Source organism: Muscardinus avellanarius (genome assembly GCF_963383645.1).
Source record: "Muscardinus avellanarius genome assembly, chromosome: 9".
NCBI classification, from domain to species: domain Eukaryota; kingdom Metazoa; phylum Chordata; class Mammalia; order Rodentia; family Gliridae; genus Muscardinus; species Muscardinus avellanarius.
This window is the reverse complement of record NC_137795.1, coordinates 54,034,042-54,051,216: the sequence shown is the minus strand read 5'-3', so window position 1 is coordinate 54,051,216 and position 17,175 is coordinate 54,034,042. Positions and strand designations below refer to the sequence as shown.

Sequence of the window (17,175 nt, the reverse complement as noted above, 5' to 3'; positions counted from 1 at the left end):
ATATTATTAGCCTAAAATAGGTTGAAATTGATTGCAGAATAGAGTAGTACATACCAATATCCTGATTTTTTTTTTTTGTGGTACTGGGGTTCCTGGAAGCCCTTCTACCTCCGGGCTACACTCCCAGACCTATTTTATATTTTTATTTAGAAACAGGATCTCTTAAGCCAGCGAGGCTGGCTCCGAACCAGTGCAATCCTCCTGTCTCCGCCTCCCAAGCATGGGGATTACAAGCATGCGCCACCACACCCGGTTTATATACTGATTTTATAACTCTCCATAATTATCCTCAATTTCCCTTTCAGATTTATTTTCTAGTAATTTCTTGGATCACACAAATTTTGACCTCTTCCATCCCTTGCCAAAGCACACATTTCCTCCATACTGTGATGATTGATGGTGCCTTTGTTTTGACTATCATAACCCATATGATTTTTACTTTGCTCTAAATTCTAACAACGTAAGTTTGTGTATCTGTTAGTTAGAACACCATTATTTGTCCTCATATTGCTCACTACCTTTTTTGTGAATTTTCTTTTTTATTTTAATTATTGTATAGTTGTTCTATTTATATTCCAGTATGTAAATGCATAGCATCTTACTCAGCTATTTTTTTAGGTTCATATTGGTTTTAAAATATAGAGAAGTTGTTACAAGTCAGCATTCACAATAGCAAAGCCTGACATAGTAACCAGTATTAGTATAACTTCACTTATTTATGAAATCAGTATGTACTGTGCCTGGTACTGTACAGTGTCCTGAGTAAGTACCAGTGAAAATATAGATAAAATAATTTACTCTTGAAATGTATATTCTGGCTAAGGGAAATAGAAAATATATAATAAACATGATAATTATAAAAATTATATTAGATTATATTTGCATATGCTTAGAGTTAAAATAGAAATATCTAGTCATAAAAATTTCAAAGGTAGACTAAAGAATAAAAAGGGCTGTAGCCTTTTTATTTAGGTGCTTTATAAAGCACATAAATGAAGATGCATATTAAAATGTGACCTTTTTAACTACATTAATGTGATACCATGCTTCTTGTAAATTGAGTACGATAGCTTCATAGATTTACATAGACTACATTGGATTAATGTGTTTTACTAGTTTATATTTGCCTTAGTTCTTTACTCAATGAAGATAAATCCAAATAATGATATACTAAAGAGAACTAAAGAATAAGACATTTAAAATGCTTGACATTTATTTCAGAGATTGCATTATTTACTATTTTACTGCAAAGGGAAGATTAAAGAGGTTGAACAGATCACGGGTTAATTAGAACATATTATGTAATTTTTAAACATGGCTAATTTTCATAGGTGAAAAAGGTTTTATTGTCTTCGTTGGTCAATTATATTCTAATACAATTTGATTTTGTAGACACTAGTTATTCTTTGCTTCAGATGAAAGGATTTTCACCCATCTCAATTTCTATGTTGGGCATCTTAGATTTTTTTATTGTACTTTGAATCATTGTAATACTTATTTAGTTAAGGGAACTTTGGCCCTTGAAAGTGATCCAGAAAGAACATTATATTCTTTTGTGTTAATACAACTTTGAGATAATAAGATATTCTCAGTTGCTAGGGAACAAGTAGTTCAAAAGTCCAAGGAGCTCTTATTAAAAACAAATACAAGAACAACTAACATAACTCACAAACTATTTCACATTGTAAAATTTAACAAAAATTAATATAATTGGTTTTATGGGTATCTAAATCAGCTGTGGAGACAATGAACCTCTTTTCTGCCTATATTAATATATGGAAGATACCTGAATTGACTCCTGTTAGCCAGTGAAGAAAATGAATTAGGATGGAGGAGATAAAATATTTTATTTTAATTCTCCATTCATTCTAATAAAGTAGAACCATGTTTAGTCATCCACGTCATCCACACTTTTATTCAGTATATGCACGTCCATTTGGATATTTTTAGCTTTTTCGTCTAGACTTTCTTCTTAGAACTTCAAACAATAATGAAGGTGACCCTGAGCTTATTTCTTTACTTCCTAAAGCCTACTGGAAAATGATCACTTCTCACAATGGAGTTCGTCTTTCATATTCATTAGAATCCAATGATGAATGAAATAAAAATGCATGTAATAATTAAAGATTACTGTCAATCACAACTTTAAAGCATGAGGCCTTTTTAGGATTTTTTTTTTTTTAGGAACATGAATCATTCAGGGAATTTATTGTAGAATTACTTATTTAAAAAGTAGCAGAGTCAAGAGAAGTCAGTAGGAGCTTGGGTTTCAGCAAGAAAGAAGGGTATTTAGATACTAGTATATTCAGTGAGAAGATGATCCAGAACCAAGTCAGCTCCAGTTATTGTTGACTCTTGGGAGGGAGCTCTGGATAGCTACTAACTCGTTGTGTTAGAATTCTGTTGCAACTGCCATAAATTACCATTAGTTTAGTAGGCTTCAAACAATGCAGACTTATTATTTTATAGTTCCATAGATCAGATGTCCTGTCCTTAGTTCTTTACTCCATCTTCCATCTTGGAAGCCAGCAGTTGTTAGGTTGATTTCTTCTTATGTGCCATGTCTGGTTTTTCTTCCTTAGTCACATCTTCAGCTGTTCCATTTTGAAGGACCTTTATGATTCGTCATGGGATTAATCAAACTTAATTTCATGCTGAGGACTAGGATGTGAATATCTTTGGGAATGTATTGTTTTACCAACCACAGCCACCATTTCTGTTGCTCAGTATATTGGAATACTCTTTTTCCTCCAACTAGTCTTTTTACTCCTGCTCATGTCCTTGAGCCATGCTAGTTCATACAACTGTTGTCCTTTGGTGAAAAGATCTGGCTTAGTGTGTTATTGATAAATTTACCCAAATATTTTCTTCTTAGCTCCCCATAAGCCCCTAAGTGTTTTGTTTCTTGCGAGTCAGTTATAAGTTCTGATACAGTTAGTTGGGGGCAAAGGCAAAGCCACACATGAGAACATTGCCAAGTATGTGTAAGGAACCTTCTGATCTCCTATTTCATCAGGAGCTTTGGATGTCAAAAGAAGAAACTTGCCTCAGAAAGATGGCTGTAGACATGGAAGAAGTCGTCATTGCTTGTCCAGGACAAGTTCCCTGGGAAGGAAATAAGTATACATGCTTCAGGTTCAATATGCAAAAATTTGACTTAACTTGCTTATACGTTGCCATTTTTATCTCCTATCAGGGAAAAATTAATCTTACCACTTGAAGGTTAGTCTCTTCCAGTTCAAAACAGCCTTTTGAGATCAATTAAACATTCAATCCTAAATTCCACCTTCCTTTTAATATTCTCTAATGTTCTTGACTTTGCTCCTTGGCAACTAGGTGTGCGGGGAAAGAAGATGCCTGGTTTATTTGCTTTCTTTTGTTCTCTTGACATAGAAATTGAGTGCGATTGATACTAAGAACTTGGCCCCTCTCCTCCTCCTGTTTAGAGGCCCTCAGCTCTGATTGGCTCTCCACCACCATCTTTCACCTGGACCTTTTTTTCAGTCAGTGCCCATCACTTAACCTCTGTATTGGGATTCCTTTGATCCTGCCATAAGGCTATCTTCCTGCAGAGGTACTGATTCTTACCTCTCAGCTCCTTTCTTGCTTATCTTAAGAAGCTTTCTTATAACACTACATCCTGATGAATCCAAGAGAGGCTCAAAGTATAGAGTGTCTTTGCAGACTCTCTTTGCCTAATTGTGCCAGGTACCTCCCACCTTCTGCTGCTTTGGGAAGTGGTTTCTTCTTTTATGATGAAGCAAAACTCAAGCTTACTCCACTCTGATCGTCTCGAACCTTAACCTATCCTAATATAATGGTTAACTAAATGCATTTTTTTAGCTTTCGTAAAAGGAATAAATAATAAAATGTATGTGCAACACCTAAAAATAATGTAAAGTAGGTTCCCTAAAACTTGGGAGAAATATTTAGTTTTCAGTAAATATCTTTGGGATATCTGTATTATTTCATAGAATAATTTCATGGCATAATAGTATGTATTATAATTTCCAAAATGTTTCTTTGGGAAGTTTTTAGGCACCTATATCAAGTGACGCATGTCACTTTGTAGGTAGTACATTTGAGATGATTTTGAAGTGTATTATTTTGAAGATACTCTTAAGAATTATAGACTTAATTTAGAACAAAGATTTGAAAGAAGTCTCTAGTGAAAAAAAGGTGAGACAACTATAATCTATGTTATCACAGTGAAACTTAGTCTTTCAGTGTAGCAGTGAAAGAACATTAAAGCCAGTTAAGATTCTAAGAAAGAATATGCAGGTGACAAGCACTCTTTTTGTCAAGACTGTGTCAAGAGTAGCAGTAGGAGGACTTGAACTGTAGAAAAACTGAAGTACATTAGTGTGTCAGTCAGGAGGAGGAAAGACATCCCATCTTAAATTCTCTCTACATGCTTCATTCTCTCTGGTAGAAAAAACAGAGACCAGTGTCACATAGGATGCGAGGTATTGTCATGATTTGAATGGAGCTCTGTCTGGTGTCAAAAGTTTATATTATTTCCACCATGCTGTTTTCTTAGGAAAGAAAATAGGTAAAATGATAAAGCAAATAATCCTTTTAAAAAAAGAAGGTAAGCTTAGACAGACAAATAAAAGATACTTTAGACTATGTTTGTTTATTATTTATTTATTATTTATTTATTTATTTATTTAGTGGTACTGAGGATGGAAATCAGAGGCATTCTACCTCCAAATTACATTTCCAGCCATATTTTTTATTCTTTATTTGGACACAGGGCTTCACTAAGTTGCAGAGGGCCTCACTAAGTAGCTGAGGCTGGGTGCATGAACCTTCGATCCTCCTGTCTCAGCCTCGCAAGTACTAGGATTACAAGCATGTGCCACCACGCCTGGCTCTAGATTATATTTCAGATATTAATATATTAATATTAATATATTAATATTAATAATTGTGCCAGGTACCTCCCACCTTCTGCTGCTTTGGGAAGTGGTTTCTTCTTTTATGATGAAGCAAAACTCAAGCTTACTCCACTCTGATCGTCTCGAACCTTAACCTATCCTAATATAATGGTTAACTAAATGCATTTTTTTAGCTTTCGTAAAAGGAATAAATAATAAAATGTATGTGCAACACCTAAAAATAATGTAAAGTAGGTTCCCTAAAACTTGGGAGAAATATTTAGTTTTCAGTAAATATCTTTGGGATATCTGTATTTCAGATATTAATATATTAATATTAATATATTAATATCTGAAATATCATAGAAATGTGACTTGTGTTGGTTATGAAAGCAGAAATATATAGATATGTTATATATGTGTGTTTTATATATATGTATATATATACTCATAAGAGTATCAGATAATCTTAAAAATCTATGTGAAAACTTCTATTCTGAAATTTGTTTTCTGAACATATATCAGGAAATTTTTTAGGAGCCTTCACAAAGCTCATATTAACAAAGAATATTGTCTTTTTAGAAAGCAGAAAGCAAGAGCTAGTTCTTTTGGTGGGGTAGTTATAAAACAACAGAGTCAGATATTTATACTTGAGCTCTAGATTTCCATGCCTTCATCTGTTTAATGTTTGTGAGTCAGGTTTTGTTTTTATTTCTTGTGTTAGCCTCCCTCACTATAATGAAGTGCCTGAAATAATTAATTTATAAAGAGAAAGTTTATTTTGCCTCATAGATTTGAAGGTTCCAGTCCATGACTGATGTCCACATGGCTTAGGATGTATGGCAAGGTTGCACATTATGGCAGCATTGGTTGATAGAGCAAAACTGCTCTATAGAACATATTTATATATAGAACAATTTTTTATAAAGATTTATTATTAGTTAAGCAGATGGGAGATAATAAGTCCTTAGGTATTTAAAAATTATACTAAGCCAGGCGTGGTGCCAGACGCTTGTAATCCCTGCGCTTGGGAGGCAGAGGCAGTGGGATTCTGTAGGTTCGAAGCCAGCTGTGCGCGCTGGCTTAGGAGACACTGTTTCCAAATAATAATGTAAAAATAGGTCTGGGAGTGTAGCCCGGAGGTAAAAGGGCTTCCAGGAACCCCAGTACCACCAAAAAAAAAATAAATAAATAAAATAAAATAAAATAAAAAAATAAAAATTATACTAAAATAAAATTTGAGAGAATATATAAATATGAGGAGGAAATGTATGTCCTTAAAATTAATTTATAATTATTGATTTTTAAGCACCTTGTAATATATTTGGCACATGTACATGTTTGTATATGGGGCATCAAATATGAAACATATTGTTTCTCCTACACTACAGAAAGGAGGTTATACTCTGTAGAGAAACAAACAAGATATTAATGGTAGGAAGCACAACTACATTTTATACCAATTAGCTCTTATTGGTTTTTCTGCAAAGAGCTAAATATCCTGGATCAATTTAAGTGATGTTGAGGTTTATCTATTTGTAACCCAAATCAATTAATCTATTCAGGAATTCATGTTCCTGCATCTCCTCTTAGGCTTAAATGAAAGAGAGAGCTTTGTGTTGGATGGAGTTCTTCCTCATCAATAAGCAGGGCATTTATAACAGGACTCCGTAATTCTCCCGTGAAAGCATAGTGATCCAGTAATATGCAGAATTGTGGATGAGACCAAGTATGGTGTTTCTTCACTAAATTTCTATGCCTTGCATAATTTGAATGAAAACCTTCAAGGGCAATGTTTAATGAGTATGGGCAAAACCTCAGAGTCTGAATCTATCAATCAACTTTAGGAGTAAAATGAGATTAAAATCTTTACAAATATTAACTATTAATCTTTTAAGTAACAAATGATAAGACCATGGAAAACTAATATGCCCTGTGATAGATAAGTGTTAGTGTACATATTTCTGTGTGCTTGAAGCCGTGTTCACCAGTAGCATCTGTGCTCAGCTGGGACCAGTCTGTAGAACCTGTTGGTAGTAAAGCAGATTGCTGGAGTTGTGCCAGAAAAAAAGCAGGGTTGAACTGGTTCCGGTATGTGCCTGGATTCACTTCTCCTAAAACAGTAAAAACCTGCCAGGTCTTGGCTTTCAAAGATAGTTTAGTCATGCATGTACATCCCATCTGTTGGATGCATAAGGGATTTCCTTCTCAGCTCAGCCCTTCAGCCACAAACACTGCTGCCTGCCTCCTTCCTTTTTTTAACTCCTCCCCTGCTGGGGGTGTGCAGGCTGTGTGTGTGAACCAGGTGGAGCTTCTGCCACACAGGGAAATCCTGCAGAAGTTGAGGTGAGCCAGAAATAAAGTTGAGTTTTTCTTTTGCTTCATTTTGGTATAGTTTGATTCAGCGACATACAGAAAACGACATTTAATTTTATTCCCTGATCTTACTTTTTTTTTTTTTTTGTACTGGGATTGAACCAAGGGACATTTTATACCTCTGAGTCACATCCCCAGCCTTTTAATTTTATTTTTGAAACAGGCTTGCTAGGTTTCTGAGAGTCTTGCTGTTTTGCTAAGGCTGTTCTTGAACATGTAATCTTCCTGTTTCAGCCTCCCAAGTACTGGAATTACAGGCTTGTGCCACCACATCAGGCTTGAGTTCACCTTTTCTTAAAAAGTTAATTCCAATTACTGACAGCTTGTGATGTTGGGATGGGGGGTATAGTTTTAAACCTCAAAATTGCACATTGCAAACAGTTTCAGTACAATTATTTTGCAACCTAAAGCAAAATTATTTTAGCAACCTGGTAGTCTTAAAATAAATTTTACCTATTTATATGTGTTTTCTAGCTTTACCCAAACTTCAAATATATCAAAGTAAAGAAAGAAAAAAGTGGATCTTTTTAATCAATTGTTTATAGTTCTAATGGAAATCTGTGAGCCCAAATAAGCAATTATTGTTGCTATTATTTTTTTCTTCTTATATAGATTTATGAGAAATACCAAGATTTATATACTGTGGAGCCAAATAATGCACGCCAGCTTGTGGAAATTGCAGCCAGGGATATTGAGAAACTTCTAAGCAACCGATCTAAAGCCCTGGTGGTGAGTTTAAATTAGATCTGCTCTTTCATTATTTACCATTGCTTGTTACCTATTATTTATTGTTCATGCGTTATTTGGAGGTTTTTTGGTATGCTTTCCTTACCTTGGCAATTGTATTTATTTAATGTGTTAATAAAAGAATGGGGTATAATTTTATTAGGAACCTCAAATAATCATAGCTTTTTTCTGAGTATTAAGCCTATTTTATATAACTTTTATTTTTATACAACATGGAAAAATATACACAATTAATATGCACATATATTTATACATATGCAAATTACTATACCTAATAAATACAATTAAGTCTATCATGCAACATAAAACACTTGAGTATTACTAGCACCCCTTAGACTGTTGTGCTCTCCTATCTCATCATTCTCCTTCCTGTCAGAGGAGTCCAGCTTGCCAGTTGATTAATCACCTTTTTTTTTTTTTAAATAACTTCTCTGTTAAACAAGATATATATTTTTATTGTTATGGTTTGGATCTGCAATGTCTCCCTAAAAGCTCATGGGTTGAAAGTCTGGTCTCCAGTGTAGCGAGGCTCAGAGGTGGGCATGGCTGGAGGAGCTGGTCTTGGATGTGAACTATGTCCCTGGCCCCTTGCGATCTCTCTCTCTGCTTCCTGGCTGCCAGGAGCTGAGTAGCTTTTCTCTACCACACCCACTGCTGTGATGTTTTTGCCTTGTAGCTGGCTGACTATGGACTGGATCTCTGAAAATAAGAGCCCCAATAAACCTGTCCCTCTATACTGTTCTTGTGAGATATTTTGGTCCCAATGGTGAAAAAGTGACTATTGCTTATTTTTGAGCTTTAGTAACATTATATCATCTGTGTGTATTACTCAGCAACTTGTTTTCCTACATCAGAACTATATTTTTACAGTATATCTGTATGCTTGCTTTTAACTTGAATTCATTTTAAATATTAATCTTACTTTATTTGCTGGGGATATATCCAAGATTTCCAGTGGATTCCTGAAACTATGGCTATTATTGAACCCTATACAGTGATCTGTCAATATCCAGGGGGATGCAGGACTCATAAATATGGAGGTCTGACTATACTATATTTTTTAAGGTATACCTATGTGTTATAGTAATAATAAAAGGGAGCAATGATAACAATAAACTATAATAAAAGTTATGTGAACGTGGTCTTTCTGCCTATCTCCAGTGTTGTATTTTACTGTATTCACCCTTCTTGTGCATGCCTGTGTGATGAAATGAAATAAAATGAATGTGATAGGCAATTTGAAGTAGCATTAGGCTTTCATGTAAAGATTATTTGAACACAGGCACTTAATACTTTAATAGTTGAACTGATAACTATAAATGGCTATATACTAAGTGATTAACAGGGAGATAGCATATATAGTGTGGATACACTAGATATGGAATGATTCATGTTCTGAAGCAGGATGAAGCGAGATTTTATCATGCCACTGAGAATGGTATGCAATTTAAGATTTATGATTTTCTGGAATTTTTCTTTTAATATTTTTAGATTATATTTAAGCATGTATAACTGAAAACAAAACTGTGGATAAGAGGGGACCACTGTATTCATATTTAAATATTATCTTCTGCATATATATCTTGATTTATTTACATATTGTTACAAATTATTATTTGTAATAATTCTGTACATTGCTTTTCAAACCTGTGATCCTCCTGTCTAAGCCTCCCTAGATTTTTAAATTATAAGTAAACAAATGAATATAAAATGATACCATTATTTATTACTAATAAAGGAAATCATCTTGTGATTATCATTCATCATTTAATGTTAAAACATATAAAATATCTCTTCATATCTTTTGCATATTTTTATTCTTCAGTGACTTGTAGGTTACGAATTCTTGGTGTTAAATAATGGTAGTTTTATATAGTGCAAACACCTTTCTCTAGTTTGTGGCTTTCTATTGACTTTATCATGCATTTATTTAAGTTTTTAATCTTGATGTAGCCAAAGTCAACTTTTCTTTAAGTACTAGTATTTTCTAGTGTTTTGTTTACAAAATCCCTCCTTGCCCTGGTGTTTACACATAGTTTAAAACATTTTATTTTACATGGTTCTTAGCTCATATTTAAGTAGTTTACTTTTAATTGATATTAGTATATAATCTTAGGTCTTAATTAAAATTAATTTTTCCAGCTAATTTTCTCAAGCCAATTAATTAAGTAGTTTGTCTTCTCCCAGTGACCTCTACTAATTAAGCTAGGTATCTGTGAGGCTATATTTTTATTCATAAGGATCTTGACTATTCCTGAACCTTTACTTTTTATCTAAATTATTGATTTGGCATATGATTATCTAGGAAAATCTTTACTGTGATTTTGATTGGTATTATATTAACTTATACTAAGTTGGGAAGAACTAACATCTTTATTATATTTTGTCTTTTTTTGTAAGTAAGATAAAGTTTTAAAATTCAATGACATTTAAATTTTTCTTCATAGTTATTATATATGTTTTTAAGATAAAATGATGGAGCTTAAGTTTAGCATCTGTTTTTCTGTAGATCTTAGCACTGTTACAGGTATTTCTCCCAAGATGTCATTTCTTTTCATTTTACTTGTCAGACATAGTTCAGATTTTTAGCTTGCTATGTTTTGTCTATATTTTGGCCCTCAAACATTTTCTCTGTTCTCTTAGGCAGTTATAAATCTTTATTATTATTATTATTATTATTATTATTATTATTATTTGTCATGCTGGGGAATGAACTCAGGGGCATTTTATATCTGAGCTACACCCTCAACCCTATTTATTCTTTATTTTGAAACAGGGTCTCACTAAGTCATGGAGGGCCTCACTAAGTAGCTGAGGCTGTCTGTGAACCCATGATCTTCCTGTTTCAACCTTCTAAGTACTGCTATCACAAGTGTGTGCCACTACTTCTGGATTTTATTATTATTCTGAAAGTATCCAGAATCTTGTAATATAGCAGAGTGATCTATTGGAGTATATGGTATGTCATATTACTAAAAATTGAAATATTTTATTTTTAAATGTGTAATTCAGTAATCCAGTGGAGGATAACATTTGGTGGCTGGTCAATTCAAAGAATTATTATCTTTAATTTTAGAGATGTAAGTACAATTTTTAAATATTTTAGAAATGTAGCTGGGTATGATGGGGAATGCTCGTAATACCAGTAGTTGGGATGCTGAGACAAAAGGATCTCACAGGTTTGAAGCCAGCCTTAGCTACTTAGTGAGGCCCTCTTAGCACCTTAGTGAGACCCTGTTTTCAAATAAAAATGTAAAATAGGTCTGGTAGTGTAGCCCTGAGGTAGAAGGCCCCTGGGTTTCATCCCCAGCACCCCCCCCACACACACAAATTAGAAATGTAAATGTTTCCAATAGAAACTTATCTAATAAGATTAATGTGTCTTTCTACTTTGGCTACCAATATTCTGATGATAGTTGAAACTCTGTTTATATTGATTTTATTAGATTGTATTTTTTCTCTAAATATTGGAAGCAGAAAATTTGAACATCAAGGTTCCTTGGAAAAGGTTGTAGAATATAGTAGCATGCATCTTGTTTTAGATGTGTTAAAGTGGGAGCCCTTTGAGGCTTTTTCTTGTGTTTCATTTGTAGTTGAAGCTCAAGACACCTGGTCCATTGTTGAGATGGTGTGGGGGAAACAGTGAATATCAGAGGTGCATCATGGCAGAATACAGAAGGCACAATTGCTAAGTGACATAGAATTAGTTAGATTTTTTTTGTCTGGGAGAAAGATTCATGTTTGTGTTCAAACTAAATTCTTTATTTAATTTCTGTAATTCCAAAAATATAGAAAACACATTAGTAGAGAAAATATTTAGTAGAGAAATATTTTAAGACTAATTGTAAAACAGGTGCTATATTATATTGTAAATGAATGGAAGAAATATTAATTCACTTGTCTTTTTGCTGTAGGTTTATACTCAGGGAGACATCTGGATTGAAGAATTTTAATTGTGTGCTGTACCAATTTGTTTTATGTGAAAGAGAGTGGAAAAATTGTGAATATACATATCTGAGGTAGATGGCAGAATTTAACACCAGTTATACTATTGAGTGTTTATTGATAAGTGGCATTTTCTAATTATTTCTCACAATAATACCGTTGTCTAGATGCCATTGCTAGTCTCATATTTCAATTGAGACAGCTGGGATTTTGAGTGTTCCTGAAACATGCTCCGGAAAATGTATCTAATAAGTAATGTGTGCCCGTGCTTCTCTGACTTTAATATGCATACAGATCACTTCTGGATCCTATTAAAATGCAGATTTTTATTCAGTAGGCTGAGCCAGAGATACCAAATTTCTAATAAGCTCCCAAGTGATGTTCATATGCCTGGTACAGAAACCATACTTTGAGCAGCAAAAATGTTAGAGGTTTCGTATTCAGATGTTTCTGACTTCAAGATCTGCATTCTTACTTATTATAAAACTATACTATTTGACCTTTAGAAATTTGTAATCAGCCGGTCGTGGTGGCGCACACTTGTAGTCCCCACGTTTGGGAGGCAGAGACATGAGGATCGCGCAGGTTCGAAGCCAGCTGCACTGGCTTAAGAGACCCTGTTTCCAAATAAAAATATAAAAAATAGGTGTCTAGGAGTGTAGCCCAGAGGTAGAAGGGTTTCCAGGAACCCCAGTACCACCAAAAAAAAAAAAAAAAAAAAAAAAGAAAAGAAATTTGTAATCATAACTAGGAGGAAATGATGACCAGGTATTTTGTAAACTATTGTTCATTCAGACTAATTAATAGTAATTGGATAATCCAGTTCATAGAGTATTCTGGAATGCTATGAACTTTTTACTGAAACCTTATCAATTAGTCATTTTCAAAAAATATTTCAGTGAAATAAAATATATAATATTGAAGTAACTTTCACTTAAGAGTTTGAATAACTTAAAAACTTTTATTCCTCAGTATCAAGGTTATTAACATAAGATATCCTTAAAAATAGAGGTTTACAATATGAAAAAATGTATGTCATTGTCAACATGATTTACATTATGAAGTGAGACTATAATTCACCAATAAAAATATAAAAAATATTAAAAAAGCAACAGTTTACATATGATATTTAATTTTTTGAAAGGAAATTAACAACTGAATTTTTAGTAGCATTATTGCTTTTTAATATATCTACAGCAAATTTTATTTTGCATAAAATGATATCTATTTAAACATTAAATTTTAAATTTTGTCTTTTGATATCTTATTGATTAAAAACTCAAGTATAACTTATTATCCTATGATTTAGTTTATGTAGTAGCTAAATTGCTCTCCCAATGTTTTCTTTTTACAATTTCAGCAATTATTTTGATATTTTATTCGTACTGTTGTCTTTTAACCTGCTCCATCAGCCAGCCTTAGTAAGAGCTGAGAGATTAAAACAAAATCTTTTATTTTTTTACTGCTTTTGCACTATAATAATTTTTGATAGTAAAATGGACTTTTGCTCTTAAATAGTTTTGACTTGATTTTTTTTAGGGAAAACTACATAAATTGTGTTATTATTCTGGTTTTTTTTTGCATCAAGTCTCTAAGAATCCTGTGAAGTAGACACATTAAATGTTTATGCATTCTTATTTTATAAACAACAAAACTTTTTTGTTCAACATTTTAGAGATAGCATGGGGTAGGATTCAGTTTCAGAGCTGCTATCTACAAATCCAGCTCCTCTCAGTGACCTTGTGTCTAAATCTATCTGCTAAATGACTATTTTTCAGACATTTGCAGGGTGTGGTAATGCACGCTTGTAATTCCAGCATTTGGAAGGCTGAGACTGGAGGATTGCAGATTGCGGAGGATTCTGGATGGATAGCCTCGGCTACTTAGCGAGGCCAATTGCAACTCAGTGAGACACGGTTTCAAAATTAAAAAGACTAAAAAAAGAAAAAAATAGGGCTGGGGGTATAGCTAGGAGGTACAATGCTCCTGGGTTCCATCCTAAATATAGCAAAAAGAAAAGAAGATAAGAAGCAATCATATAACATTGGTATTAGCATTCATTTTTGTCTGACCTAGGCTGAAATATTTACAAGTGTTAATGAACAACTCATAGGAGAACCTTTTGAACAAAATAATTCAACCTATCATGGTGCCTCTGTTCACCAACCAGCCTTACTAAGGGATCTGCTCAGTTAAAAAAAAAAAAAAAAAAAAAAAAAAAAAAAAAAAAGGTTTCAAGATTTTATGCTCAGAGCAAATAGGATCAAGGTTATAATAAACAAAATTTTCTAGTGACATTTTTCCAATTATGGCATATCATCTCTCTCTGGTTGTCCTGGTAACTTTAATTAAAACTGCTCTATTATGAAGCCTTTAAATACTGTGATATGCCCTAACTCTTAATTCAACCCTGATATTCAGCTTATGAATAAATAATGAAAAAAGGAAAATGGCAAATGTTTTAAAATGACTAAGTAGATTTTATTTTTTTCTAGAAAGTATAAATTATTGTTATTTAACTATATAGTTTTCCTATATTTCATTAGCTCTTTGGCCAGTAGTTCTTTATCTTTCATATATGTCAGCAGTGGCAGTAGAATTTCATAAAAATGCAGATTTCTATTCTTTATCTCTAGGGACTTTAGTGAGGAAATATAAAAACTCTCTAAAGCACATGATGGGTTAAACAAACATATACAAAGTCAATCACTAAGCCAAGCATGGGAAGGAGGGACTCATTGTTGGGAGGGGGGAGGGCACCATGTACAGTCTGAATGTATGCCATTTTCAATATGTTCCACATAAAGATAAAAAATAGTATATAGGAAAAGTAAAATAAGAGTTTTATCCTGGCACCTACCAGACATCCTCCCTTATCTCCTTGTATTGTTACTTTGTTTAATAAACATAATTTGTAAGAAAAAATAAAGATAAATAAAAGTGAGAGCCTAAGTGTCACAGAATTTCAGAGCTGTGTGAAAATTCTGTGAGTATGTGTATGTATGTATGTGCATATGGGTATATGTATTTTGATCATTAGCCCCAAGTCTGTCCTGAGGGTATAAACTTATGCAAGTTAAAGCGACCAAGAGAAAAATTCCTAGAGAAAGAGTGAAGTATTGTGCCATTTTATCCCTCTCAGGGTAGAATGTACTTACCCTTCCCTTTAATTTTAGTGTAAATGTCTTTGAGAGAATTATCCAGAAAGCTATTTCTTCTGAGTCATAGAGGTAGTCCTCATTTCGTCTAGTTGCAGTTGCTTTTTTTAAATGTGAATTTGGCACAGGCCAATGGCTGCTGAAAGCAAAGCACCAAGGCTGAAGATGCCCACCCAGGAGCAGAGCAAGGAGGCACAGGCTTTTATGTAAACCTGGCAGAAGTGGAGCTTACTGGATGGAACTGGTCTTGGACTGGACCCAACAGGGCTTTCTGGAAGGGGCAATATTTGTTCAACAGAAAGAGGGTAGATAGGTACTGTCAGGTTGGACCTGATGGTTGGGCTGTACTTGACAGCCACAGTGTAGTAGTCTGATGTCTAGGTATTTCAGAACTATCCAGGAAAGTGCCAGAACAGACAAACAAGTCCCTGTGGAGGACCCAACAGTTCTAAAGAGGGGCAGTATATCAGAATGATTAAGAACTGTCTTCCATTGCCTGTTTTCTTATAGTATGACTGCTAGAATCACCATTTGTGAGCTGGCCTGTGAGGTTAGTTGGGATCAGCCGGAGAAGCTCAGAGGGTGGGCAATGTAGAAGTGTGTATACTTCCCACTGAAAGTGTTGTAGTTGGAAATAGTACCAAGCTGGCAAGAGGCTAAACATGACTTTTATTCATTTTACCATTATTAGTTTTAATATATTTATTTTTTAAATAGGGATTAAATTCAGGGGTATTTTACCTTCAAGCTACAACCCAACCCTTTTTATTTAATTTTTAATTTTGAAGCAGGATTTCACTAAGTTGCTAAGGGTCTCCCAAAGTTTCCTTGGGCTGGCCTCTAACCTGTTACCCTCCTGTCTCCGCCTTCCAAGTACTGGGATTATGAGCATGTGCCACTGGGCCTGGCTATCATTATTAAGTTTTGCCTGCCTACCTGCCTGCCTTCCTTCTTCCCATCCCTTCCCTTCCCTTCCCTTCCCTTTCTTGCTTTCCTGCCTTTCCTTCCTTCCTTCCTTCTTTCCTTCCTTTTTTCTTTCCTTCAATTGAACCCAGGAGGATTCTACTTCTGAACTATACTTCTATTTTATTTTAAAACAGTGTCATTATTAAGTTGCTGAGGCTGACTGCAAATCTGCAATACTCCTGTCTTACCCTTCTAGGTACTGCTATTACAAGTGTGTGCCACCATGCCCAGCTGATTCTTAGTTTTTGTTTATTTTATTTTATTATTATTTTTTTAAGAGATTGGGTCTCACTGTTGCCCAGGCAGGTTTTGAAACTTCTGGACTTAAGTGATTTTCCTAGTTCAGCCTCTTCAGTATTGAGGTCTACAGACATGTGCTTAACACCTGTCTTAAATGAATTTTAAATTAAGTTTTGGCCTCAGTTTTAAAACCAGATTAAATATTTCAGACTATTAAATATTTCTGAGACTATTTTTAGATATAAAAGTTTTATGTGCTTGGAAACATTGAAGTTGTAAGGCTTAATATCTTATTCAAATATGATTATGAGACAAACCAACTTAAGGGGGATTTGAGCAGACTGTAGATTTATTTTTCATCATGTAAGAAGAAATCTTTAGGTGGGTAGCTCAAGAGATTTCCAGAAGACCCATTCTATTGTGTCTGTGGCCATCTCACTGGCCAAATTTTGGCTGCAAGTGTTTGGGAGTGGGAGAAGGAAATGTGGTGTTTCAGTAGGCTATCCTACCTCTACAATATTGGAGTACTCCTAATTAAAATATGTGTCCAAGCAGCTGGTGTCTCTGTCATATTTTATCCAGATTTAATATGAGCTTTAGGGAAGAGAGTTTAGAGAAAATTAATTTTAAAAAAACAGGAGAGAAAAGCAAACGTTGATTTCTGTTGACCTTTTTTATATGTAGTCTCAATCTTTGATATGATGATTATACTCATAAACAATTGGAACTTCCCTAACAAGGGTTGGCACCATGTAAATAGTAGTAGAATGAAAAGAGTGTTGAATTTATCTAGGATTGAGGATTGGCATAGTAAATTTTGTAAACATCAAAGGTATTAAAGATTTAGTATAAGAAACCACAAA

The 17,175-nt window shown here is 33.9% G+C and overlaps 1 protein-coding gene across 10 annotated transcripts in view; it reads left to right on the top strand.

Moving 5' to 3' along the window:
- CACNA2D1 (calcium voltage-gated channel auxiliary subunit alpha2delta 1) overlaps positions 1-17,175 on the top strand; it is a gene marked incomplete at both ends in the record, with an annotated part of 507,019 nt that overhangs the window by 118,250 nt on the left and 371,594 nt on the right. For all 10 annotated transcript variants that reach the window (XM_080701701.1, XM_080701708.1, XM_080701709.1 and 7 more), the window contains one exon: positions 7,869-7,985. In XM_080701701.1, coding sequence (XP_080557827.1) covers positions 7,869-7,985 — 117 coding nt within the window. The remainder of the gene's footprint in view (positions 1-7,868; positions 7,986-17,175) is intronic.